Raw genomic sequence first — 27,292 nt, forward strand, 5'->3', positions numbered from 1 at the left:
TATAGCTGTGAAGCTGTGTTCTGCTGTGAAACTGTAGACTTACATAAAATATAAATTCCAAACATAAAGAAATTGTAAAAAATTAAAAAATTACCTACCAGTTGCACAAATGTTGTCCTTAAAATTCAACTGAAAAGAGAGGCTTTTTAATTTACTTTGTATTATGATACAATAGTTTCTGTGCTTACTAATTATATGCACTATTATCAGCAATGTACAAACACTTAAAAGTAATTACTGCTGGAACAAGAAACTGCTGTTATGTGTAGAGATGGGGGACATTTGCAGCAGTAGATATACTTTCACAAAGCATTTAGACAGACAATGCACAAAGACACAGACTGGGTTTTATCTATACAATCTTTCCAGTGTGTTTACAGTTCAATATGTTTCTGTTCACTGCACCATTTATTTATTAGGCCAGCACCTATTAAAAACATCCACATTATTTAAGCAAGTAAGCAACATGTGGCAACATTCTATACAAAATCAGAGCTATTACAGTATCTTGTGGTTTCACTTACATTATTCACAGTTACTTATGTGAGAGTTTTTTTTACAACTGTAGGATTTATTTCATTGGTCCTTCTTTAGTATTTAGACTAAGGAACGTATCTAATGACAATGTAGCAAGAAAGATTTATTATAGCCAATGAAATATTAGAGAAAAGGCCATATCACCAGTTCCAATACTTCACTTCAGGAAATTATGAGTATAAAATAATACTGGAGACAATGGGTACACAGTGTCTGATATACATTCTCATACAGCAAATTTTCCAACATATTTGTACACACTATTTATACAACTTCCAACAACTTTGGTAACCTTTTCATTTAACTAGAATCAAATATCAATTCATGCAATACAATTCTTTGAAATAATCTTCATTTTGTACAATTACCTAGGCTCATAAACTTCTATGAATTTCAACATGTCATCTGCCACCATCTTCTACATAATTGAATGCTTTCTGAGCAACAGAGCACCTCTTTCTGATAATCAGTAATGATGTGATGACACTGAACAGTTTCAACAACTACCGGAAATGACAAAGTAATGATTTAAATATTCAGGAAACATTACACATCACTTATTAATATAATAATACACAATACAATAAGCGGAAATACTGACTTTATCCGCACCTGTGTCTCTCCGATGGCACTGGCTCGCGTAATAATGCATTTACAATACTTAATATTACTCTTAAAGCTCTCTGTCGTCGACGAAACATAACACTAGATTTTTTTTTTTTTTTTTTTTTTAATAAATGTCATAAACAAAACTTAAAAACTTCATCTCTCGACAAGGATGGAGGTAGCATAGGATTCATAGTGGGCATTTCTGATGATTCGACAGTAACACTACACTCTTTAACAGTTCTGAGAATCAACTGGTTTTTCTTTTTAACACTTTGTACAACACAGATAAATGAGTTAATAATGAGATTCAGTTCCGCTGATGATTTAGTTTTTGAAGTTCAAGAAATACCTAACATTCAAAATGCAATAAAAGAGTTACAATATCACTGTCTGACTTATCAACTGACGCTTCATAACTCTACACACATTTTATTAGAAAAGAACAGAGTTTGTCCATGGAAATTCTACCAAATATTATACAAATTTTGTAAGCTGCAGCAGCAAAGGTACTACAGCTCATTATACTCCAATCACAGTGACTGGTCATTAAACATTTGCTTATGATAAGTCCAATTACTTGGACATATTTTTATATCTTAAAACAAACTCTAGTTTACAGTGTCTTATAAAACATCAACTCCTACCATGTTACTGATAATTTTAGACTTGATGTAGTTGTGTACATTTTAAATAAAATATCAGTTATACAGTATCTTGTCAATACAATGACTCAGAAATGTACATCTTGTAGGGTTATATGATCTTCTGGAAGCAGAACCAAACATATGGACACGATGCAAGCAAGTCACTCAGTACATTTCTTAACAATCTGGCAAATAACACAGCCACACACAGTCAAGCAATGTCCACAGCAATCTATGTGTGTGGGTGTCTTGTGGTGTAATATCAAGATTTGGGTAACTCAGATTCAATTCGGCGTTCTGTTGCTACCGACAATAAGTTGTTGAACTCCATCTCGAGCATCTGCCGTGCCTGCAAGGAAATTTAAGAAACATTTTAAGAATCATTTACAATTTACTGACTAACAAGTGTCAAAATGCAAACATATTTATTCATTTTGTTCAAACTTGATGTTTGTGAAGTGTTATTGTGAACTAAGCAAATGTCCTTTTTCAATCCACAATTGCCTATCATTATTCATGGGTATTCGTAAACCGTAACAGCTACAGCTGCCAATAAACTAGCTCTGATAAACACTTTTTTAATAAGACTACATTTTCATGTCAAGTATTAAACTTGCAAGAATTTCCAACATATCAGACTGGAATACAGTACTTGTAATACACAGAAGTTGTACAAACAAGAAATGAAGAACACAATTTTTAACATTTTTATGCAGCGACAGCAACTGATATTGTTTATATAAGAATATACAGCCTATAGTTGCAGGTTAACTTTATCGTTTACCTAGGTTTCAACATTAGTAATAACGTCTTCTTCAGAACCTGCAACAAGTTAATATTATAATGCGCTAGTAAATTATATTAGATATGGTCATCCTACAGGATGCAACATATAGTACTTACATAATTATTATTTAAATGTTTGCCTAAAACAGGCCATGTCCTAAGTCAACTTCATAAAACTTGATGCACAACCATAAGGTTTTGTCACTTCTATTAAACCAGCTGTAGAAATTCACTTTAAGCCCATTGTATGGGCCTCGTCGTATGACTGGAGACTGCGGACTGCGAGGGCTTTGCAGTCTGCCTCACAGAGGGCGGCATGCATGCGCGAAACGTATAGAGTCAAACTCTTATTACGCACGCGTCAGATAACCTTTTTGGTATGAATTAATTTTATATTTTACTATTGTAAGTTAATTACAGTATCCAGCATGACTACGTTTTACATTCTACTACAGAGCTTACTAAACTGACCAATAAATCTCGTATGAACATCTGTAGGAAAGGATCTATTATTACAGAAACTGTGAGGTCACATACATTATGAATTATTGTAAACCTAGTATAGGTTGGAAGCCTTAGAAGTATGCCCTATTTTTTAGATACAGTTGATCGTTCAGTAAATTGTTTCTATCTGTAATTAGGTGTGCATAAATTTGTAGTTCTTCAAGCATGTCGAGTCTATATCCCTTAACTTCATGATGTAGTAGCTCTATGTCACGTAAAGGTTTAGGTGTATGAGCCATTTGCACCAGATGCTCCGCAAAGGCTGACCCCCGTGTTCCTACGCCCTTTATTGGAAGACGTTCTTTAAATCTTACTGCTATAGCTCTGCCTGTTTGACCTATATAATAACATGGGCAATCATCACACATAATCTTATATATGCCTGATTTCGCTGACTTGTCACCGTCTTTCTCAAGGGAATGAACCAAATTTTGCTTTAAACTATTACTCGTCGAGTAGGAAATTTTAAAACCTGAATTTTTCAACAGGCGCCCTATCTTGTAGGAGACATTACCTATGTAAGGAACCGACAACCATTTCTTGGTCTGATCTTGGGTTTGAGTATTTGTGTTTACTAAAGTCGTTGTCCTTTTTCACGTTTTCTTATGATATAACTGCCTCACTATCTTTGGATCATAGCCATTATTCTGTGCAATACTCTCGAGAATTTGTAATTCTTTTTCGAGGTTGACTTCTGACAACGGAACAGAAATCGCCCGAGGGATACTAGAATAGATAAACGCCATTTTATGCGCTTGGGGGTGGATTGAATCGGCCGGGATGATACTGACTGAATAAGTTGCCTTCCGGAATATGTTGAACTCTATTTTAGCATCTTTAATAGTCAACATTAAATCAAGATAATTTAGTGATCTGTCAGCTGATTCCAATTCTTGTGTGAATTTTATTTTTTCATGTAGACTGTTAAACGTTGCGAAAATTTGCTCTATTCCTTCTGGAGAATTATTAACCAGTAGAAGAATGTCATCCAAGTATCTCGCATAAAATATGATGTTGTTCACTAATTCCGGGTAATTTTGGAAAAAAACCAATTCGAGAGAATTTATAAAAATTTCGGATATGATACATGCAAGTGGACTCCCCATAGCTAAGTCACATGGCTGTGAATATAATTTTTTATTGAATGAAAAATAATTGTATTTAAGAGTCGTTCTAAGATGTAACATTAGCTCATCAATTTCTATGGTGGATAATTTTTTGTAGTACCTTAAGTTTTGTTCTATAATGTTCAAGGTTTGATCCACTGGTACATGTGTGTACAAGCTAATGATGTCAAATGACACCAATTTGGTGTTTTCGGAACATGTTACGGTTTTAACTCTGTTGGCTAGTTCCACTGAATTTTTAATTGAAAAATTATTTTGAAAGACAAAATATTCTTTAATTTTATAATGTAAATGTTTCGCTAATTTATGATAAGCACTATTGGTGCTATTGACAATAGGGCGGATTGGATGGGAAATTTTGTGGAGCTTAAATTGACTCCTTAGCATCGGGGGCTTGGGGTTCATGTTTATCAATGCCGTTTTTCTATATTCTCCGATCAACTTCTTGGTATTGCTAAGACTCGCTCTAATATCCCTCTGTATGGCGGGCGTTGGGTCTACCTCTAGTGGTATGATGCCATTCTCTTCAAAGAACATTTCTGTTTTCTGAATATATTCTTTTTTTGTAGAAACGATAATCGTGTTCCCCATAATGGCCTTAGTTATTAGGGCTTCATTATTTCTTAGTTTTTCGTTAATGTTTTTAACATTGCACATATCTTTCGTGAACGTATTACTACCTAGACACCCTTTTTGTATTATTTTACAAGCATCGTAAGCAAGCCTCATTTGGATACTTTTATCTACTTTACCGCTATCAAGGCCAATCTTAAGATCCACTACCAACTTCCGAAGATTTTGAGGGGTCAAACTAGGTTCTATATTATATTTGAAGTCTTTACTTAACAATTTATTTTAATCCTCTGTGAGAATGATATCTGTTTTATTTACAACGTGTTGATGAAACACAGACTGGGCAGCCTCCCCTTTGTGCGCATTTTGGGATGCACCGGAATTAACTCAACTAATTAATTTCTTTAACTTTTTGTCATGTCGTTGAGCAATTTCCATTTTATGATGATCTAACCATAAGTTGACATGTAACCAGAACCCATCTATCTGAAAATTGTAGTTATCTCTAAAGGTTTTGGACAAAAATAACTGGAGGTCATATGCTTCCGCGTTGAGGTTATCTTTTTTCGTGTAAAGTTCCGTCGTTCTTTCAACTAATATTTGCTGTATCAATTTCCGTTTAAGACTAGGCGACTTACTGCACATTTTATTGTTTAAAAAACCTTTAACAAATTCCGGGATTACGCTGCAAACTTTACATTGTTTAATAAAAGTGATGGCCATACCTGTTTTGCAGATCTTATGCATAACATCTACATACTTATAGAAATGAAGAAATTTGTTAGTTTATATGGCATATGGCCACTATTGACAAGTATACGTATATGATGACTGTAATTACAACAATGATGAATCTTTGACTGTGCTGCATTATTACCACATGACAATTTACTTCTTATGGAAGACAGTGTGATATTCACATGTAACCTAAATCAATGGTTGTGAACAATGTGTTGGACAGTTCAGTAAGCCAGATGGAGTTTCCCACAAGCTAGCAGCCTGCCATCCTCCTTGGAAAAAAAAAAAAAATTGGATCACGAGTCATTCGACAACTGCAGCTGCCTGATGCGTAGTTCAGAACATACAAATGCACACTGATTTTTCATCACTTATTTTCTTAGTCTTAGTTATGATCTGTCACAGTCTGCCCTTCAGCTTGCAGTTTTGCCCTCACTTTTGGTATTGCTGACATTATCATATACAATCTTTTACACACTGTCACAATCTTTGATGACTTGGGTCACTCCCAACACACTGGAAATATTAATCACGCACATCATTTAACAACAAATTTTCTAACATGTAGGGACATTAGACTGATGAAGTTCAAAAAGCAGCCCTGGATACAGTGTGTAACTTGGGATCAGAGCTACATCGGGAGAGATATTTCAAGGCAATGTCTGTGCAACCAAAATGCAGCACATATTGTCACTCCTTGTTGGATCATTACTACTTATACAAATTATTATTATCATCATACAAAGACACAGGACATCAAAGAAACCTTATGCAACTATAACAGTTACACTGCTCTTGCAGTTATCTTGTTACTACAAAATTTGCATAATCATACACGGAATGGAATACGATTCTGCCTGACAATCTACGCAAACAGGCATGAGAAGTAAAGAGACAGTGTAGACTTACTGCCAGCACCTCACTGCTGAATGTCAAGAAGCACACGTAATCAGAAACTTGGGAAGGAGAGAAATTCTGGGAATACCACCCATCACACGTGGAATACTTTGAACCACTGTAACACAACATCTGTTCTACATGTTCAAGGCAACCCTGTGCAAAATACTAAGCTGAGTCACAATAACGATTAATTTACTGACTGTGCTTCAAACTCAAGAACCAGTAGGAGGAGGATTAGAGGTGACTACTAATTTTATGATAGTTATCAAGGGAATTTCTTACTGAAAACAAATGCAGTTTGTTATTACAGTTGGAATGTGTGGAGTTTGTTAAAAACTGTCAAATTTAAGGAAGCCAAAAATTATAGGTTAAAAAATTTCAGTTTACTGACAGTGAATGTTGGCCAGGATGATTGTGAAACTGAAAAAAAGTGTTGTAAGGCCATTTCCAATCTATGCATTTCTGAGAAGCTTGAGGGGATGGGAAACAGTGTGTATGTGAAGCAGTCATTGAAGTAGAGCTTTGATGTTCAGTGGCATGCTCACTTAAAAAGGCTGTACAGCAATTAAAGTACACGTAGTATATGACAAGACCACTTTCACATGTGGTTCTGCTTCTGCTGGAGAGGACAAGCTAGTGATAGGACAGGAATAGGATGTAGTGTGTGGATGCAATGAACAAGTCTTGCACCTTGACTTCCAAATGTGTTTGAACTATGTGGCAAAAGCTTGGAAGTTGGACTGGCATAAGAATGGACCAATACACTTTATAGATTGATTTGGTGGCAGAAACCACTTTGGGAGAGGTAGGATTCCTCTTTTCAGTGTACAGTTATTTGTACAGGCCCCTGATTCCCCAACCACCCCCATGAACTGGCTGCAAAGAAACACCTTCCACATTACCAAATATCATCCCAGAATGGAATAACTTAACAAAAGCTCCAACATGGCTTCACTGTTAATGCTTCTCATATGCGATATGTGATTCAGAAGTTTCACTAAATTAACAAAGAAATACATATGGCCTTTCTGCACTACAACAGGGTTTTCGATTGAGTAAATAGGATCCTGATTTTGCTCATAATGCAAGGGAAAGGACTAACATATCATCTAGTATTTTACATCCAGACTTGATGATGGAACAAAAATACCATTACAAAAAGGGAAAATACATGAACAATATATCACCCAATAGAGAGTTGTGACAAGGAAGCAATCTGCTTCCCACTGTGTGTGTTGATCTGTTAATATGTACTGGTCTGGTAGTTAAAGCATCCCAATGGAGCTCACTCAATCTTGAAACACTTTAAAACATTTTTATTAGCTGATTAAAGAATAACAAACAATCAGATAATAATATCTGGTTTCATACCCTATGTTGTTAATACATTTTTAAACATGCATGAATAAAATAAACTCAGTGACATTTGCTGGAAAATAACCAGTGTGAATTAGGATAAGTCCTTACAATTGTGTACATTTTAGTTTTCTGGGTTGTGTACATTTTAGTTTTCTGGGTTGTTGCAGAGAACTTGACAAATGATACTAATATGAAAATGAATAAATTAATTCAAGGTTTGTGCTGTTTGAAACAAAGACAATCCTGTCCCTGACATAAAGGTTAGAGGAACAGTTGGTGATTGTGAGAAAAGATGGAGCAAAATTATAGCTAATTGGAATGAACTGCTTGAGGTCAGTTAAAAGCTGCACAAGAGAAGACCACATTGAAAATGACAATAGCCAAAATGACTACAGACAACACCATGAATTAAGACTACAAATGATTACAGGATGATGTGATCTATTCAGATATTGTGGTGCTGAACTAAATGTTGCCAGCTATTTTTCTTCAACAGAAGTTCCCTTCACAACTCCTTCTGAGGCAATATCTTTTGGTTTAGGGTACTTTAAGTTTTAATCTTTATCAACCTGATGTAGTCATATTTTGCCTTTTTCTTTTTATACAGAGATGCTACAAATTTTATGGCATTTATAAATAGAGAAACCACTTTTTCACCATCTCAGAAAACACTGACAGTTTCATACCTGGGTATTTTGAGTTGGTATTTGCAGGGCAAGTGCCATACCATTAGAATCAAAGCTTTCATCAAGTGCAATTAGTGCTCCATGAACTCCAGATTCCAGCAGGTTGTTTGCATATTCCTGGAAATACAAGGCCAAGAAATACATTTCTGAGTTGAATAATGACATGCAGTATTTTATATAACAAACAGAGTGACAAATATCTTTTACATTCTCTGCAATTATAAAATGTGATCCACAAATGTTCTAACAGTATAAAATTTTGGATATATAAACAGTACCTTTAATCCAATAGAAGTGACCCAGCGGATGACTCTTTCGTTTGACCAAACCAATACATCAGTCAGTTCATTTTCAGATGATTTACGCCGCTCTTCCAGTTGCTTACGATCATAGTTCAGTCTCTTTAAGCATGATATTCCATACTGTAGACTAGTCCTGAATGAAATAAAGTTAAATAGAATTGAGAGTTACTGAGCTGCATCTTTATAGACAATGGTACAGGGACTTACCCTTTTCTTTATTTGCCAAAGTAAATATTTTTCAGTACATATAGTGTGCATCAGTTCCTACAGTTCCAAGCATGGCTTATTGCATGATAGTGTGGAAACAGTTTTACAGAAATAATAATACCAGAGACTTTTTAAACATGTAACTGAGAAACAGTTTGTATATTTCTGCTGATGGAGGATACATATACATATTTCAAATGATCATGTTAAAACCATGTACAATGTTTATGTTAATGTTTAACTTTGTGTAGTAGTAACACAGACACTGTAAGCAAAAGTAATTTCCTTAGCTTACATATTTGAAATGTGTAACTATTTTGACTATATAAATGAAAGGAAGAGGTAAGATACCCAGTGTTTTAAAAAAGGTTTTGCATAATTTCCTATTGCTTACATTTTTTATTATTCAAATAATTTTGTTGTGTTTTCTGAAAACCGTTCTACTCTGAGGAGTGTTTTTCCAGACTATAGGGCTGTACTTATGCTGTGAATGTAGACAAGCAATATATACAGTGCTCATTACTGTAATAGTTATGTTACTGACAAGGATCCTTACTACATATGTCAGTTTAGACAATTTCAAATGTGGGGAAGTGCTACAAGAGTTTTTTTTAGAATTTCTGGAGTATGAATGTCAAGATGCTTAACTTCCAAGTTTCCTCTTTTTTTTTTTTTTTTTTTTTGTACACACAGCACTGTAAATGTGATTTACAAAACACAAAAGGTCTCTGAATGAATATTTGTGCAACGTATACCACACTACAGACAGCACAGTGTATGATGTTATTGAACAGTGGAAATGACAGCAAATCATGACAACTCCAGCATAGTTATATGACTAAATGGATGATATCCTCATCCCAATAATAGTGAAAAGAGAAATTTAAATGGTAGAAAACACAATATTCAATTGAGTAAAATATGGCACATAGTACTTACTATTAGTGTTATTTCACCACTATTGTAATGCACTGAGGACAGGAAATACACGTCTCTATGCACAAGCCTTCAGTTCTTTAATTTTGTAACCACAGTTCTTATATGGATGACTTCTCTTTCAGTAATTTGGGATGTTTCTCTGTCCCAGTTCATTACAGTTAACAACACATAATATAGCACTCTATTGCAATCTCTTCATAAAAAGCCTAGTTAACATGACGAATAGATAATATGAATGGACACAAGCTGGACAACTCTTTATCTGTACTTCTGAGAAGAAGATACTCTACTGTAATGCAAAAATAAACCATTTATATAAGACTAGGTATTTAAAATAGTTTATTCACTAGACTATAATTAGTTTCAAACATCCAACGTTACATAATGGTTGTCACATCATTTAATGAACTTCCAATGATGTCACCATGACCGGACATAAAAACCTAACAAACCACTAAAAGTTTTTATTAAATCTATGGAGAAATAATGAACCAGAGAAGTTCCACAAAATGTGAGAAAATGAATGTTAATGCATGCTGTGCAAAAAATTAGAGCAACGAGGTGAAGGTTGCGGCAACTCTAAGAATTGGTACAATGCAACTTAAAGCTATGAATATCTTGCACTACATAAATTTCACAGCTCTTGCTTTATTGTTTTTATGTAGCAAGTTAATCATCTGAATAAGAAATGTCAAGCAAAACACTGGTTTTGGTATCCATCAGTAACAGCCTCAACAATTCAATGTGTGTGCCACATATCATGCAGGAAGGGTGGCCAACGTGAAATGATATACAATTAATTATATATAGATTACATTAGCTTTCATTCAGAATAAAACAGAGAGAGAGAGAGAGAGAGAGAGAGAGAGAGAGAGAGAGAGTACAATGGTGATCTGCAAACTCAGTTTCCTATATGTCCTCGAAAGTTGATGTAAAATGCATTTTTTGCCTTGAATAACTCTGAAACAACTCCCTAATGCCAGTGTGACACCATCTCCCCTAGCAGTTGTGTGTTAATAGGGAAACCAAGTGTTTCTGTATTGAGCTATAAAACCTGTGTAAAAAGTTTAACCATGTGCAGCTACTAGATATAAGCAAAATAAAGCATGACAAACATGTCAGAGACAGGTTTCACTTAAACAGAAATGGAAAGCTGAAGTCAGTGAGCCAGATAGCAGAACTTTGTGATGAACTGAAGAAACGATGGACCCAGGGTTATTATGATTGTGAAACTCTTTAGTTCCTGTTCTGTCTTTTTTCACTCTGAGTTCTTTCTTTCCACCAGCAACTCAGGTGAGCTGTCACGAGACATTTCCGTGCAGGGGTGTGATACAAAGTCGTAAACATGCTTCTTTCTACCAAGCCCTGAGCAAAGAGGTGGTCACCACAGCTGGGAGCCGAGGGAGGCCAGATACCTCCAGATGCAGTAACAACAGGTGGTGTCCTGGTTAAACTAGGAGACTGGAAAACTTCAAGGCTGCCCAGCCTTAAGAATGCTTTTTAGACAAAAAGAGATCTTTGGGGTGGAAAAAATGCTTTGAAAGCAAAAAACCACACCACAGGAAGAAAGGAGGAAACCAGGTGCTCTGAATTGAGCTTGTGGAACATACCCCAATTGGTTCACAAAAATTATTTTGGTAACCAGAGGAAGGACTCACATGTATGTTTATGCCTTCCCTCTCATTCACCAGGATGGAACTCTCACTCCTGGTGGAATAGAACTCTAAACTTCTGCACCCACTTTCAGAGACAAGTAACACGATTGGTTACTCAAGTCAAAATATATGAAGAAAGAGACTTTTTCAACATTTTTTTGTCGGTCAGAGCTTGCAATTTTTATCATAATTGGTTCGACAGTTTCTGACACTGGGAGAGCCAGCACAATTTCTATAATAGTGAACAGAACACACTTCAGCTTGGGCAGGCAGGGAGGACTCTTCATCTTAGGTGGGCACTGGGAAATCTTCAACTTCAGGACCTCATCAGCCATCTTTGGCTCTGTCTTACAGAGTTTGGACTTTGTTGAAAAATGTATGTAGATGTCATGGCCAGACTCACAGTCAGCAGCCACCATTTCAGTCATCCACTACGGTAGAACTATACAAGCATGGTGAGAATGTGCAGCAATGACAGGTGCCACGATGAAGAGACCACAAATTTTTAATTTATTTATTTTTATTTTGAGATTGATTTGGCTTAGCTGAATTCACACTTGCAGCTCCCTGACTTACTAGGTGCTAAGGCAAGGAAAGTGCTGCTTCGATATAAATATCTAGAAATTTTATTCCTAGTCTTGTCTTCAATTCCTCTGATTAGTCGCATCTGCAATAATTGGAATTTATATGGGGACTTTTAATCATTTTATTCACAATCCTATTTACACCCACTTATGCCAACGTCTTAACATGCCCTTTTGTGAATCTCACTGAATCACTGTGCATCCTACACTGACTGTCAATTGAATCCATGTTTTAATGAATCTTTGCATTTTTATAATAAATTTAACTTGAGTGTGACCTGTAATTTCATACAGTAGCTATATGAAACCTTTCTCCAATACACTGATTGAAAAACAAATTGCAGCACCAAGGAAGAGTTGTGCAACATAAACAAAAGTTGGTAGGTGTGTTTCTACATCTGAAATATGATGTATACTCATATTTCATGCCAGTCACCTAAGAGTGGTGCTAGTAGCGCCACCATGAGGATGCACATCAGGTTTTCTTTAAATAAATGCTGTTACAGTCACTAGTGTTGGTTAACCTTTGAGACTGGATGTGGTGAGTCGATATTAATTAAGACTGTCATTAAGGTGACAAAAATGCCCATTATCAGCACCTCACCGAGTTCGAATGACATCGAGTAATATGGGTATGAGAAGCTGTATACTCCTTCCGTGATACTGTAGAAAGACTTGGCAGGAATGCAGCCATTGTACATGATTGTTGGCAGTGGTGGTTATGAGAACATACAGTCACAAGAAGACCAGGCTCCAGACGGCCACATGGCACTACTGAAAGGGAAGACCACTGCATTTGCCATATGGTTCCATGGCATCATACAGCATCTGCAGCAGCAATTTGACCAACACCTGGCACCACAGTGACACAACAAACTGTTACAAATTGGTTACTCAAGGAGAGCTCTGAGCCAGATGCCCTGTAGTGTGCATTCCACTGACCCCAAACCACCGTCAATTGTGACTTCGGTAATGTCAAGTGAGAGCTCGTTGGAGGGGAAAGTGGAGGTCTGTTGTGTTTTCTGATGCAAGTTGGTTCTGAGATGGTGTCAGTGATGGCATTGTGTTAGGAGAAAGCTAGTTGAGGGCCTGCAACCAACCTGTCTGTACAATACGCACACTGGACCTACACCTCGAGTTACGGTCCAGGTTGTGATTTCGTATGACAGTAGGAGCACTCTTGTGGTTATCCCCCACACCCTGACTGCAAATTTGTACATTAATCTGATATTCGACCAGTTGGGCTGGCATTCACAGACAGCATTCCCAGGGGTGTTTTCCAACAGGATAATGGTCACCCCCTTACCGCTGTTAACCTAAAATGCTCTACAGAGTGTCGACATGTTGCACTGGCCTGCTCACTCACCAGATCTGTCTCCAATTAAATGCATATGGGACATCGTCAGATGACAACTGTAGCATCATCCGCAAACAGCATTAACTGTCCCTGCATTGACAGACCGAGTGCAACAGGCATAGAACTCCATCCCAGAATTGACATCTGGCACCTGCACAACACAATGCATGTACGTTTGCATGCTTTTACTCAACATTCTGGTAGATGTACCAGTTATTAATGTACCAGCGTTTCACATTTGCAATGGCTTATCTCGTGCTTACATAAACCTGCGATCTTTCCATGTTAATCACTTAAATATGTTACAGAGATAAATTTATTTCCAAAATGTTATTACTGTACATTAATTGTTTTTTGGTGTAGCAATTTTTTTCTGTCATTGTATATCTATGCAGCCATAGACCCAAACTGTCATGTTTGTTAGGACCACCTCTATTGTCACTCCAGATTGCAGCAGTTTCTGTTATGTGACTTTTTAAATTAATTTCACACGATTTCAAGGATGGGGCAATCAGCTTGCTGATTAAGTCACCTGTCACAGGTCTCACAGAAATCATAGTTTCACATGACGAGTCAGAAAATAAAACTGGAAAATATTCAGAACAAATTTTTGTTACTATATAAATCATATTAAGATAATATTGAAAGTTAAAAATCTCAAACATTAGAAGACAAGAACTGACAGAACCCTGTTCGACATCAACAGAAATAAAAATGATGCCTGTCTGAGGAAGGGGCAGAAAACAGATTGGGAACACTGTTTTGGTAATGTTCTATTAATCTTCACATCCACTTCGACTGTAGGACAGCACCGACACCAACAAAGCAGCAAGGGAAAGGGCATAATGCCCCACAAACAGCCTGCACTTTATTAGAATTGCAACCAGTCATTTCTAGAATTCTGTAATAAATAAGAAATCTGTACCCAGGTTCCAGAAAGGCAAGCACCCTCTCTTGGTCTTCCCTTGTGGGTGCCTATGACAATGCACTAAATGTGCATTATCTTACAAATAAGTTCAATCTGCTGCAAGTCTCTGTGGGTGAGCATTCACCATGCCTATTAGCAATAACAGAACATACACTGAAAGTCATTGAAATTTGCTAATCCAGTACCTTCAGAATCTGACAGTACCAAACTACTGAAAATGTCAAATTACCGAGTGTCGTCTACAAACAACAGTGCATGGAGTGTGAGACACTAGGTAAACAACAGATGATCAGTCTTTGATTGTTTATTGTATGTTCTCTGCTTCTGTTAAGGTTATAAAAAAGGTACTATACTGTATAAAACAAAGTAAAACAACATTTTAGAGAACAAATGAAAAAAAAAATTATGCCTATATTCTGTACTGTAATTTTAAGATTTTATGTTAAGTTCAGGACATACAGTATTATACTGCAGTAGAGTACTGTGTATGCTTTATACTACAGTACATGCAGTATTTTCAAACTTTACTCACTTGAAATAAGAACTAATGTTTTTCTAATTGGTCTGATTTTTTCTTCAAAAAATTTGCTACGTATGGTACGCAAATTTACAAGTTCTTCAGTGCTGTATGATTTGCTGCTTCCAGCAAATCTTATAAATGTATCAATAGTGGCAGCTGCTTCATTACAGGTAGGTGGAGGTGTTGAGTTTATTACATCAGTCCCTTCTTCTTGATTGGACTCAATATCTAGTAGTCGAAGTTCTTGTTGTGGCCCTATCACACTTTCTACTGTCTGTTCATCTGATATTGATTCAACTACAGGTTCTTTATTGTCAATATCTATCCAGTCCAAAACTTCATCTTCCAGCAAATTTCTTATTTCATTTTGGGCAATATCTAACAGTTTAACAATAGTATCATTTTCAATTGGAATAGTGGAGTCTATATCTTCTTCATAGGCCTTTAAACATAATTTTCACCAAGAGTAACAGGCTTAATTTTATTCTACACCAAAGCGGTTTCCAGAATAACACATTTAATTTTTTTTTAAGTTCACCACTGAACAGTCTGAATTGATAAGCTCTTGAATAAATGAAACTCTGTAAAAACATTTCAAATTTTGAATTACTCCCTGATCCATTGGCTGAATCAGGGAAGTAATGTATGCCGAATGGTAAGTGACAAAAATATTCCCTGAGATCAAGTTAGACACTGGAGGGTGAGCTGTACAGTTACCAGCAACAGTACAACACTGCTCTGTTCAGGAAAACCAAGGTTTTTTTATTGTCTCTCATAGGAACTATACATTATGGCAAAATCTGTTCCTTAAACAATTCTGAAGTCATCCATTCTTTGGAATGAACTCCATAAATTATAGGAAAATTTAAAACGCTTTTAAGAGTTCTTGGCTTTTTGGCTTGCCAGTATCATAAGGAGCCAACATGTGTTCACCCAAAGCATTTGAACACAACAAGAATGTCAACTGATTTCTGTTTTTAATTTTGGCACACTTTTTATCTTTATCTGCAAAAGGCAAACAAAGCCAAAGTAGACTGATTTCATCGGCACTGTAGATCCAACTAGCAGTTAAGTTATCATGTTTAATCAAATAACAAAAAGTTTCTTTGAACTCTCCAGCTGCATTTTGATCTGCCAATTGTAGCTTCTCACCTATATAAAGCTTCCAAATTCAATGGCGAGTTTTGAATCGGTATAGCCACCTGTAAGAAAATACACATTCAGTTTCTATTAACTGCAAATCAGCATAAAACTGTTCACCTTTTTCCATAATCATAGGGGCAAGTACAGGTTTTCATTCAGACCTTATGGCACAGAACCACTTGTACAAAATTTCATCCCACTGATCTAGTTTGGGCTTTTTCAAAGTTTTTTGTCATTCAGTGTCTTTTACTGCAGCAGTCTGAGAGACAAATTTTTAAAGTTGACCTTTATTTTTCTTTTAACATCATAATTGTTGAAGAACCAATTCTATATTCTTCAATAAACTTATTTCTATTCTCACCTTTCTCAAGTCTATTTAATGACATCAATCTTTTATTGTGTTGTTAATATAACATCTGTATGTTTCACTTCCACATTGTTTTTGAGAGGTGCTCGATTGAGAAAACATTCGCACAACAATATACAGAACTACTGTAATTGTGATATAGAACAGCACTAATTGTGATTACACTTTACAACACAGCTTTTTAATCACTGTAGACCATTGGTACATGACAGGAGCTGCCTGAAAGGTGACTGAAACAATTGTTGGCACTACATGACTCAAAGTTATTGAATGCTGCCAAGAACAACCAAATTCAGCCAAAAACATCTGAAATATTCAGTATGTATGAAGTGATGCCAGATTATTGAATGTGCCAGACTGTCAGATGCCGGATTAATGGGCTTTTACTGTACTATTAAAACAGTGGCAAAATGTACATTGAACATTGTGCAAAACTCATCAAATGAATTCACAATTGTGACGAAAGACTTACCATCAGCTGTAGAACGGAATGATTACAATGAAAATTTGTGCCAGACTGGGACACGAACCTGGATTTCCCACTTATCGCTGGTGCAGGAAATGGGCTTTACGTGTCAGCCCCAAGAAAACTGTTACAGGACCATTTACAAGGAAGCATTTCCAACACACATACTCAAATCTTAAACTTATCAATGAAACTCTACCTGTAGAGAAGGTAATGAAGTATCTAGAAGTAAATCTGAATGAGAAGCTATTATGGACTGCTCACAAAAAGAACAGATGTTCCAAGGCGAAAGGTACTCTTACGAGTACTAGGAGAGCCTCTGGGAAAAACTGGAGTCTACATCCAAAGAGTAGGTACTAGATGTACACCACCATAATAAGACCTATGGTAATGTATAGGACTACAGTAGGGTGGAACAAAGTAGAACAGAAGGTTGCTGCTAAGGAGCTTGGCAAAGTGCAGAGACTGGCCTGCTTAGCCATAACAGGCTGGATTAGCAGCACACATAACGATGGGATGGAGACTATGCTGGAGGATGGACATGCCCCCATAACATCTCTGGATTAAAATGGAGGCAGGGGCATACATGCTAAAAACTGGAAATGACTGGATACCCTTAGAGTATCCTGAATCTCACACAAATATGGGGAATGTGGCAAATACAAAAATGGTTGGGGAAATGCAGGCTGACTACAAATTAACTTCCAGCCGCTTCAATAAACCTTTCAGTGTAACAATTAGCAGTAGGGAGCAGTGGAAGAACAAATGATGCCACTGTGCAGGAGACATAATCTGGTTTACTGACGGGTCAAAAACAGACGAAGTCACTGGGCTGGGGTCTACAGGGTAAAGCCTAGACTAGACAGTGAAATCCCTCTAAGTTAACTGACCACAGTCCTCCAGGTGGAAATACCTGCTACCAAAGTGTGCACAGAGGTGAATTTGCATAGGCGTTACAAAGATCATAGCATCCACATTTATTCGGACAGCCAAGCAATTCTGAAATCTCTGTCAACCCCTGCAACAAGATTGAAGATTGTTGCAGAATGCCACAAAGTTCTCATAGTACCAGGAGAAAGCAACAGGGTAAACCTGCTGTGGGTCCCTGGCCAATCAGGAATCAGTGACAATGAAAAAGCTGATAGGCTGGCTAGGACAGGTGCGATGACTCCATTTACTGGATCGAAAACTGTCCTTACTGTCACTAAGACAATGGTTAAATTAAAACTATGAAACTGGATGAGAAGGCAGCATGTAGAATATTCTACCTACGATCCAAAAACAAAAACATGGCAAGCTAATGATGTAAAAGTAATTTTTAAGAGAAGTTCTGTAAACCTGAGCTTGAAGAGGAGACAGACTAAACTCACAGCAGGACTGATGACATGCCATGGGTACTTTAAGAAATACCTACATACAATAGGTACAGAGTTGGAAGCCTCTAGATGTAGGTTGTGTGGGGAGGGTAATGAAGCTGCACCACACCTAATCTTCCAGTGTGAAGCATTGGAGATCACAAGATGAAACATTTGCCCCATCAAGTCCTGAAGAAATTGTGTTGAATAAATGACCAATAAAGGGCCTCCAACTACCGTTAAATAGTACTGGTTGACTTTATTGAAACTTCTGCCAAGCCTAAGTAACTTAGTCAGTCAGGCTCCAGATCTCGGCTGATAAACATCTACTGAGTGTCAAGTTAAGTGATTATCTTTCCCTGCCTTTTCCTCAAAGAATATTTTTAAAATTTTGTGCGCGTTTCTGTTTAAGAGGTGTATGCTCACATTTTATAAATGTAAACTTGCGCAATCTGTTGTGCAGTTTTCATTTCTTCTGAACAGCCAGCTACATAGCTCACTAAGGCATCAGCATCCATTGGTGTCACATCAAGAGGATAGCAAGTTGCATATCGAGGATTCTGTCTGCTTTTATAGTTTAGTTGTTCAGTTAGTCTTGCTAGGATGTGTGCATTATGTGTGCAGATGCTGGAGGAGCTGGACACAGTTCATGAACAGCTGAATGTGCTTTTGGCTACAGTCAGCTACCTCTAGAGCCACATCGGGGAGTAGCAGTGAAGGAGAATCTCGCGTATCACACAGGACACCTCAGGTGTCGTTTTTCACCCACAAGCTCTGCTACCTAGCATACCCAATGTGGTGGATGTATCCACACAGCAGAGTGAGTGGTGAGTGGTAATGCGTTCACATCGCTTGAGACAGAGGGCCAAGGTGGAGACTGGTCATCTGGCCTCACACATTCACCCTGTGAGTCGACAGGTGACTGCTCCTTCAGCAGGGTCTGAGCAGGCACATGGGGGGAGGCGATTACTAGTTATCGGGAGCTCCAATGTTAGGCACATTGTGGAGCCCCTTAAGCAGATAGGGCGCAGGGCTGGAAAGACAGTCAATGTTCACTCAGCATGTCTGCCAGGGGTTCTCATCTGAGATAGGGAGGTGGCATCACCTGCAGCCATCAAGTGTGCAGGGTGCAGTCATCTGCAAGTAGTGGCTCACATTAGCACCAACGACACCTGTGAATGGCTTCTGACCCCATCCTCAACTCAAACAGGTGTCTGGCAGAAGAAGTGAAGGCTGCTGACCTCATGCATGTGGTGCAAGCAGAGACTGCAATTTGCAGCATTGGTCAGAGAGTTGATCGGGGTTCTTTGGTTTGGGGCCAAGTGGAGGGTCTCAACCAAAGGATTCATGAACTTTATGACAGTCTTGGCTGCACATTTCTAGACCTGCATTATTGGTTGGGGATTTGGAGGACTCCTCGTGATAGGTCAGGAGTGCACTAGATGAAGGAAGCAGCTACTCGGGTAGCAGAGTACTTGTGGAGTGCACATGTAGGATTTTTAGGCTAGGCGGTAGATTGAGATACTCTGACGAACACTCGCCAGTTGATACACAACAAGCAAAGTCAGACCATGTTGAGAGTAAAGATCTTTCAACTGTCAAACTTTTATCAGTAAATTGTCAAAGTACTTGAAACAAGTTCCCAAATTTCCTGCCCTCCAGGAAAGTTCTCTCAGTCAAATTATTCTCGGGACCGACAACTGGCTGAAACCTGAAGTTCAAAGCTCCAAGATATTTAGCGACTCATGGATCATATAATGGAAAGACAGATTAGAGGCCATAGCAGGGAGTGTGTTCATTGCAGCTGACAAAAATATTGTCCCTATTGAGATCAAAGTTGAGTGTGACATTGAAGTTATCTGGTGATGTATAACAGGTCTATGTGAAACCAAGTTAATTGTTGGATGTTTCTACCAATCACCTGATTCCGCTGTGACAGATGTGGAATCAGTCAAAGAAAGTCTACAGTCAGTAGCGTGTAAATACCCAGATCATGCATTACTAGTTTGAAGTGGCTTTAACCAACCAATTATAGACTGGGGTGTCCACAGATTCATTTCAGGGGTATAGAAATATCTTAAACCCAACAGCTACAAACAGGCTGCACCTTATCGATAACGTCAGTATAGAACGGGAATTAGCGATCGTGATGTCATTATAGCAACTATGGTTACAAAAGTTAATAAATTAGTTAAGAAGGGTAGAAGAGTGTTTCTGCTGGAAGAAGCAGATAAGCAGTTGTTAGCATCTCATTTAGACAGTGAACTGACATCAGTTAGTTCCAGTAAGGCGTTTGTAGTGCAATTATGGGCTAAGCTTATGCATATTGTAAATTGTATTATGGGGAATTATGTGCCTAGAAAGTAGATTAGGGAGAAAGAAGACCCATTGTGATTCAATAATGACGTACAGAAAATGCTGAGGAAGTACAGGCTGATGCACTCTCGGTTCAAAAGAAAATGAGCAAATGATGACAAGCATATGTTAGCAGCAATTCATGTGTCTGTGAAAAGAGCTACACACAAAGCATACGACAACTACCACCATCATACCTCAGCAAAAGACCTGGCAGAGAATCCAAGGAAATTCTGGTCCTATGTAAAATCACTAAGTGGGTCAAAGGCTTCCGTCCAGTCACTTGTTGGCCAGTCTGGAGTGGCAGTTTAAGACAGCAAAATGAAAGCCAAAGATTTAAATTTCATGTTCAAGAAATTATTCACACAGGAGACTCAAACAAACATATGGTTATTTGACCATCAAAGGACTCCTTTATGGACAACATAGTAATAAGCATCCCTGGTGCAGAGAAACAACTGAAGGAGTTGAAAACAAATAAGTCATCAGGTCCAAATGCAATACAAATTTGGTTTTTCAAAGCATACTCTATGCCACTGGTCCCTTACTTAGTTAGCATTTATAGTGAATCTCTCACCATGCACAAAGTCCCAAGTGATTGGAAAGAAGTGCAGGAGACTAAAGTGTATAAGAAAGGCAAAAGAATGGATCTGCAAAATTATTGACCAATATTCCTAACATTGGTTTGCTACAGGATCCTTGAACATATTCTCAGTTCAAACATAATAAATATTCTTGAGACCGAGAAGCTTATGTCCACTAAGCATCACTCGTGGGAAACTCAGCTTGCCTTTTCCTCACATGATATACTGTGAACTATGGGTGATGGGCAACAGGCACATTCCATATTTCTAGAAATCATATGACACGGTGCCCCACTGGAGTCTATCAATGAAGGTATGAGCATATGGAATAATTTCACAGATATGTGAGTGGCTCAAAGACACCTTAACAAATAGAACCCAGTATGTTGTCCTCGATGGCGAGTGTTCATTACATGCAAGAGCACTCTCAGCAGTGCCTTAGGGAAGTGTGATAGGACCACTGTTGTTCTTTATATACAGAAATGATTTGGCAAATAGGCCGCCATGTCATCCTAGGCCCACAGAATGGATTTAGGAAAGAGCTAAGCATGGACATTGCTGTTCTCAGTTTCTTCCATTAAGTATACAGTAATATAGAACAGGATATGCACACTGCTGGAATATTTCTCAGCCCAAGCAAAGCTTGTGACTCAGTAAACCATGGGCTTCTCTTTATATAAAAGAAAACCAGTCTGGGCACACAATATTAACATTACCTCAAAGAAACTTCTAGTTATGTACCTCATGAATTGGAAACAGTGTGTCAAACTGAAATACAAAATTTATAATAAGGTTTTAGCTTTCAAATAAACAAGGGAAACAGTGATAAAGAAGACCCTCAATGTTCAATTCTTGGCCCTTTCCTTTTCTGGACCATATTACACTAACAACATCGTACATATGCACAACTATCACACTGTAAATTATGTTGATGACACCTCAGTTTTATTCTATGGCAAAGACTCCAAGGAAGTGGAATTTTTTTTGTAACTAATGGGGTATTAGAATTAAGTACATACTTCCATGCTCATGGACTCCATCTGAGTAAGTCCCAGGTATTAATATTTGCAACTGGCAGCTTACAACACTCATATATAAATGACATATGCAGGATAATGGTTGAAGAAGTAAACAACTGTAAATTCCTATGTGTCCATCAGGACCCAAACCTTAAGCAATTTAACCATATTAATGCTGACACTCTTTACACCACCAACAGATATACAGCCCCTTAGGAGATTACATTCCATTAGATTACATTCCATTAGAACTACTGACAGCCTTGGGAGAGGCAGACCTAACAAAACACTACCATCTGGTGAGCAAGTTGTATGAGACAGGCGAAATACCCTCAGACTTCAAGAAGAATATAATAATTCCAATCCCAAAGAAAGTAGGTATTGACAGATGTGAAAATTACCAAATTAGCAGTTTAATAAGCCACTGATGCAAAATACTATCACGAATTCTTTACAGACGAATGGAGAAACTGGTAGAAGCCGACCTTGGGGAGGATCAATTTGGATTCCGTAGAAATGTTGGAACACATGAGGCAATACAGACCCTATATCTTAGAAAATAGATTAAGGAAAGGCAAACCTATGTTTCTAGCATTTGTAGACTTAGAGAAAGCTTTTGACAATGTTGACTGGAATACTCTCTTTCAAATTCTGAAGGTGGCAGGGGTAAAATACAGGGAGTGAAAGGCTATTTACAATTTGTACAGAAACCAGATGGCAGTTATAAGAACCGAGGGGCATGAAAGGGAAGCAGTGGTCGGGAAGGGAGTGAGACAGGGTTGTAGCCTCTCCCTGATGTTATTCAATCTGTACATTGAGCAAGCAGTAAAGGAAACAAAAGAAAAAATTGGAGTAGGAATTAAAATCCATGGAGAAGAAATAAAAACTTTGAGATTTGCCAATGACATTGTAATTCTGTCGACAGGGCGAAGGACTTGCAAGAGCAGTTGAACGGAATGGACAGTGTCTTGAAAGGAGGATATAAGATGAACATCAACAAAAGCAAAACAAGGATAATGGAATGTAGTCAAAGTAAATCGGGTGATGCTGTGGGAATTAGATTACGAAATGAGGCGCTTAAAGTAGTAAATGAGTTTTGCTATTTGGGGAGCAAAATAACTGATGATGGTCGAAGTAGAGAGCAAATAAAATGTAGACTGGCAATGGCAAGGAAAGCATTTCTGAAGAAGAAAAATTTGTTAACATCAAGTATACATTTAAGTGTCAGGAAGTCGTTTCTGAAAATATTTGTATGGAGCGTAGCCATGTATGGAAGTGAAATGTGGACGATAAATAGTTTAGACAAGAAGAGAAAAGAAGCTTTCGAAATGTGGTGCTACAAAAGAATGCTGAAGATTAGATGGGTATATCACATAACTAATGAGGAGGTACTGAATAGAATTCGAGAGATTAGAAATTTGTGGCACAACTTGACTAGAAGAAGCGATCGGTTGGTAGGGCATATTCTGAGGCATCAAGGGATCACCAATTTAGTATTGGAGGGAAGTGTGGAGGGTAAAAATCGCAGAGGGAGACCAAGAGATGAATACACTAAACAGATTCAGAAGGATGTATGTTGCAGTAGGTACTGGGAGATGAAGAACGTTGCACAGAATAGAGTAGCATGGAGAGCTGCATCAAACCAGTCTCTGGATTGAAAACCACAACAACAACAACAACAACAAAGAGATTACAAAAATCATTATGCTGTTACAAACCTGAAATTATTCTTGATATAAGAGTGTTTCAAATGAAATATTAAAACCTTTTGGCAACTTAAGTGAACCATTCTTCACCTACCTTTGTCATGGCCGAAGGCATTTTTTTACTAACAGAATAAAAGATGCCGAAGTGAGAATCATCAATAAAAACAGGGATAGCTATATCACCTAATTACAGGCTCATTTCAGTTCTTTCAATCTTTCCTCAATGTTTCGAGAAAGTGGCCTACAAGAAAAAAACTGTCATTTTTTTAGAGCACAACTTGTCAACTGCCACATGCTTTAGCTTTCATAAAGCACTCATTTCAGAAAAACCCATAAATGATCTCACAAAGGAAGTGCTGGCAGTGAAAACCTACAAAACTATCCTTCTGGTACATCCAGTCAATATACAAAGGCTTGCAATTGTATGGACCATTAAATTCTACTTTGGAAACTAAAATGTTAGGTCACAAATGACCTCCTCTTGCTTGGATGGAGTCTTATATTCATCATCATTTTAAATACAGGGCTTAGCCATCATCCAGTTCCCGGCTTCACGAAGTTTATGTCCACCATTACTGGAGTCAACCTATGCCTCTCATTCCTATCGAGACGTAGTTCAGAGGATTGTAATTTCTCTCTCATTCCAGTCCATGATGCCTCCACCTATCTCCATATTCAGATATTGCCTCATTAACAGCACATGTATTCAATTCATTGCAAACATTGTGGTTATCTGACACTGCTAGGAGGAAAAAAAAGGATAAGTGTTTCTTTTTTATTGATTCGTGTACTGCTTGATATTTGTGCTGCTTTTCATCTGTATCATTACCATAACTCATGTCACAGTCAAGATATTTAAAATGTGCCACCTGCCAAATTATTTCTTGGTTAATTACTATCCTTGACCATACTGGGTATTTACCTTGAAAGACCATAACTTTCATCTTACAAAGTGAGATTTCAAAACTGTTATCTTTACATACTTGCTTTAGCTGATTTACTGCTATATGGAGATCATTTTCACTTTCTAGTGTTGTTACCTTATCATATGCAAATAGTAGTGCACTTTCACTTCTGAACCAAAACAGTTTGACCATTGCGCATCATGAGATTGAATGCTGCCAGGTAGTATTGCAGGTACATGATGCGGAAAGTAAAGCATGTAAGCACATCAGAGATAAACAAGCAACTGTTCTAGTGATAAAACGTGCAGCAGGTCATGAAAACTACTGACTTGAGTGACGTTTGATGAAGTGCAGATTGTTATGGCCCAGCACCTGGGAATGAGCATCTTGTCAGCTGGTCACATGCTGCTGTCATGAGCTCCTACTGAAAATTGTTGAAGGACAACAAGGTACTGGATATTCACACCCCAAAAAAGAACTTGGAGGTCTGATCCCCCCCCCCCCCCCCCCCCCTTAAAGCAATATATGTGGTGAGCTGGTGCTAGCACAAGTGTTTTGGAGCACACTTTTCAGTGCATATTGACAACCATGATGGTCCACAGAAAATAACTCCTACATGTTCCCATGTTGACCAAACATCATCACCAATTACAATTACAATGGGCACAGAATCATCAGACAATGGATATCTGCCTGCAGGTCAGATGAATCACATTTCTTGTAACACCAGTTCGATGGCCGTGTCAAGATATGTTGCCATCAAGGTGAACAGCTGTTTGAAACATGCACCACATTGAGGATGTACGCTCGTGGGGGCAGTATTATACTATCGGGGAATTCACCTGGCCTTACATGGGACCTCTGGTAGTAATCAAAGACAATATGACAGGTGTGGACAACGTAAATGTTATTCTGGATGACCTGCATTCTTTCATGCTCAACAGAGGAGGCCTATTATAGAAGGATAACTGCCCATGTTACAATGCTAGAATCATCAATGGTCTGTGGAGCATGATAGTGAACTGCCATTGATGATGACTAGGCCATCAAGTTTTCCCAATATGATCCCAATTGAACACACCTGGGACACTATTGGGTACCAGCTCCATAAACAAACCACACAGGAATTGCTGCTGCTTTCATCATCATCTTTGTTTCCCTTTCATCTACATCCATACTCTGCAAACTACCATGAAGTGCACGGCAAAGGGTACATCACATTGTACCAGTTATTAGGGATTCTTCCGATTCCATTCGAGTATTGAGTGCAGGAAGAATGACTGTCTGAATGCCTCTGTGCTCGTTCTCATGATCCCTATATGAGCGATATGTAGGGGGTTGTAGTATATTTGTAGAATCATCATTTAAAACCAGTCCCTGAAACTCTGTTTTAGACTTTCTCGGGACAGTTTACATCCATCTTCAAGAGTCTGCCAGTTCTGTTTCTTCAGCACCTCTGCACACTTTCCCATAGGTCAAATAAACCAATGACCTTTCATGCTGCCCTTCTTTGTCTATGTTCAATATCCCCTGTGAGTCCTATTTGGTACAGGTCCCACAAACCTGACCAATATTCTAGAATAGGTCACACAAGTGGTTTGTGAGCAACCTCCTTTGTAGACTGATTCCATTTCCCCAGTATTCTAGTTATAAACCAAAGTCTACCACTTGTGAACATTTAAAGCAAGTTGCCAATCTTTGCACCACTTTTACATATTATCAAGATCTTATTGAATATTTATGCAGCTTCTTTCAGACAATAGTTCATTACAGAGGCCCACAAGGTCATTAATATACATCGTGAACACTAAGGGTCCCCACACACTTCTGTGGGCCCACCCTAAGTTACTTCTGCGTCTGATGATATCTCCCCATCCAAGATAACATGCTATGTCCTCTCTCCCAAAAAGTCCTCTATCCAGTCACAAATTTCACTTGATACACCATCTGATCAAACTTTTAACAATAAGTGTACATGTAGTACTGAGTAAAATGCTTTTCAGAAATCAAGAAATACTGCATCTACCCTACTGGCTTGGTATAAAGCTTTCAGTATGTCATGTGAGAAAAGTACAAGTTGAGTTCCACATGATTGATGTTTTTGGAATCCATGCTGGTTGGCATGGAGGAGGTCAAGGATATTGGATGGTAGTTTTGTGAATCACTTCTATTATCCTTCTTGTAGAAGGGGCATGGTTTTTTTGTTCGAGGCATCTACGATAAATTATAGTAAGAAGAGGCGCTATCTCAGCTGCAAATTCAGTATAGAATCTGATAACAAAAATCAGAGGCTACATTTGCAAACTGCAGCACAAGAATAGAACTATGCTTGTAATATAAAACATAAACTGTAATGTCCTATGTTGTTTTGTACTGGGTCCACTACTGTTTTTAACCATGATACATGACATTTTAATGACTCTCTAAATATGGATCA

General features: G+C 37.9%; 1 protein-coding gene across 1 annotated transcript in view; it reads right to left on the reverse strand.

Moving 5' to 3' along the window:
* Positions 1-1,246: 1,246 nt before the first annotated feature.
* The window catches only part of LOC126470529 (liprin-alpha-1), a 1,209,312-nt gene continuing 1,183,266 nt past the window's right edge, over positions 1,247-27,292 (reverse strand). Inside the window, exons 25-27 of the mRNA XM_050098447.1 lie at positions 8,742-8,898; positions 8,464-8,580; positions 1,247-2,139 (exon numbers count right to left, since the gene is read on the reverse strand). Of these exons, the coding sequence (XP_049954404.1) occupies positions 2,053-2,139; positions 8,464-8,580; positions 8,742-8,898 (361 nt within the window). The 3' untranslated portion in view covers positions 1,247-2,052. The remainder of the gene's footprint in view (positions 2,140-8,463; positions 8,581-8,741; positions 8,899-27,292) is intronic.

This window comes from Schistocerca serialis, chromosome 3 (assembly GCF_023864345.2).
Source record: "Schistocerca serialis cubense isolate TAMUIC-IGC-003099 chromosome 3, iqSchSeri2.2, whole genome shotgun sequence".
NCBI classification, from domain to species: domain Eukaryota; kingdom Metazoa; phylum Arthropoda; class Insecta; order Orthoptera; family Acrididae; genus Schistocerca; species Schistocerca serialis.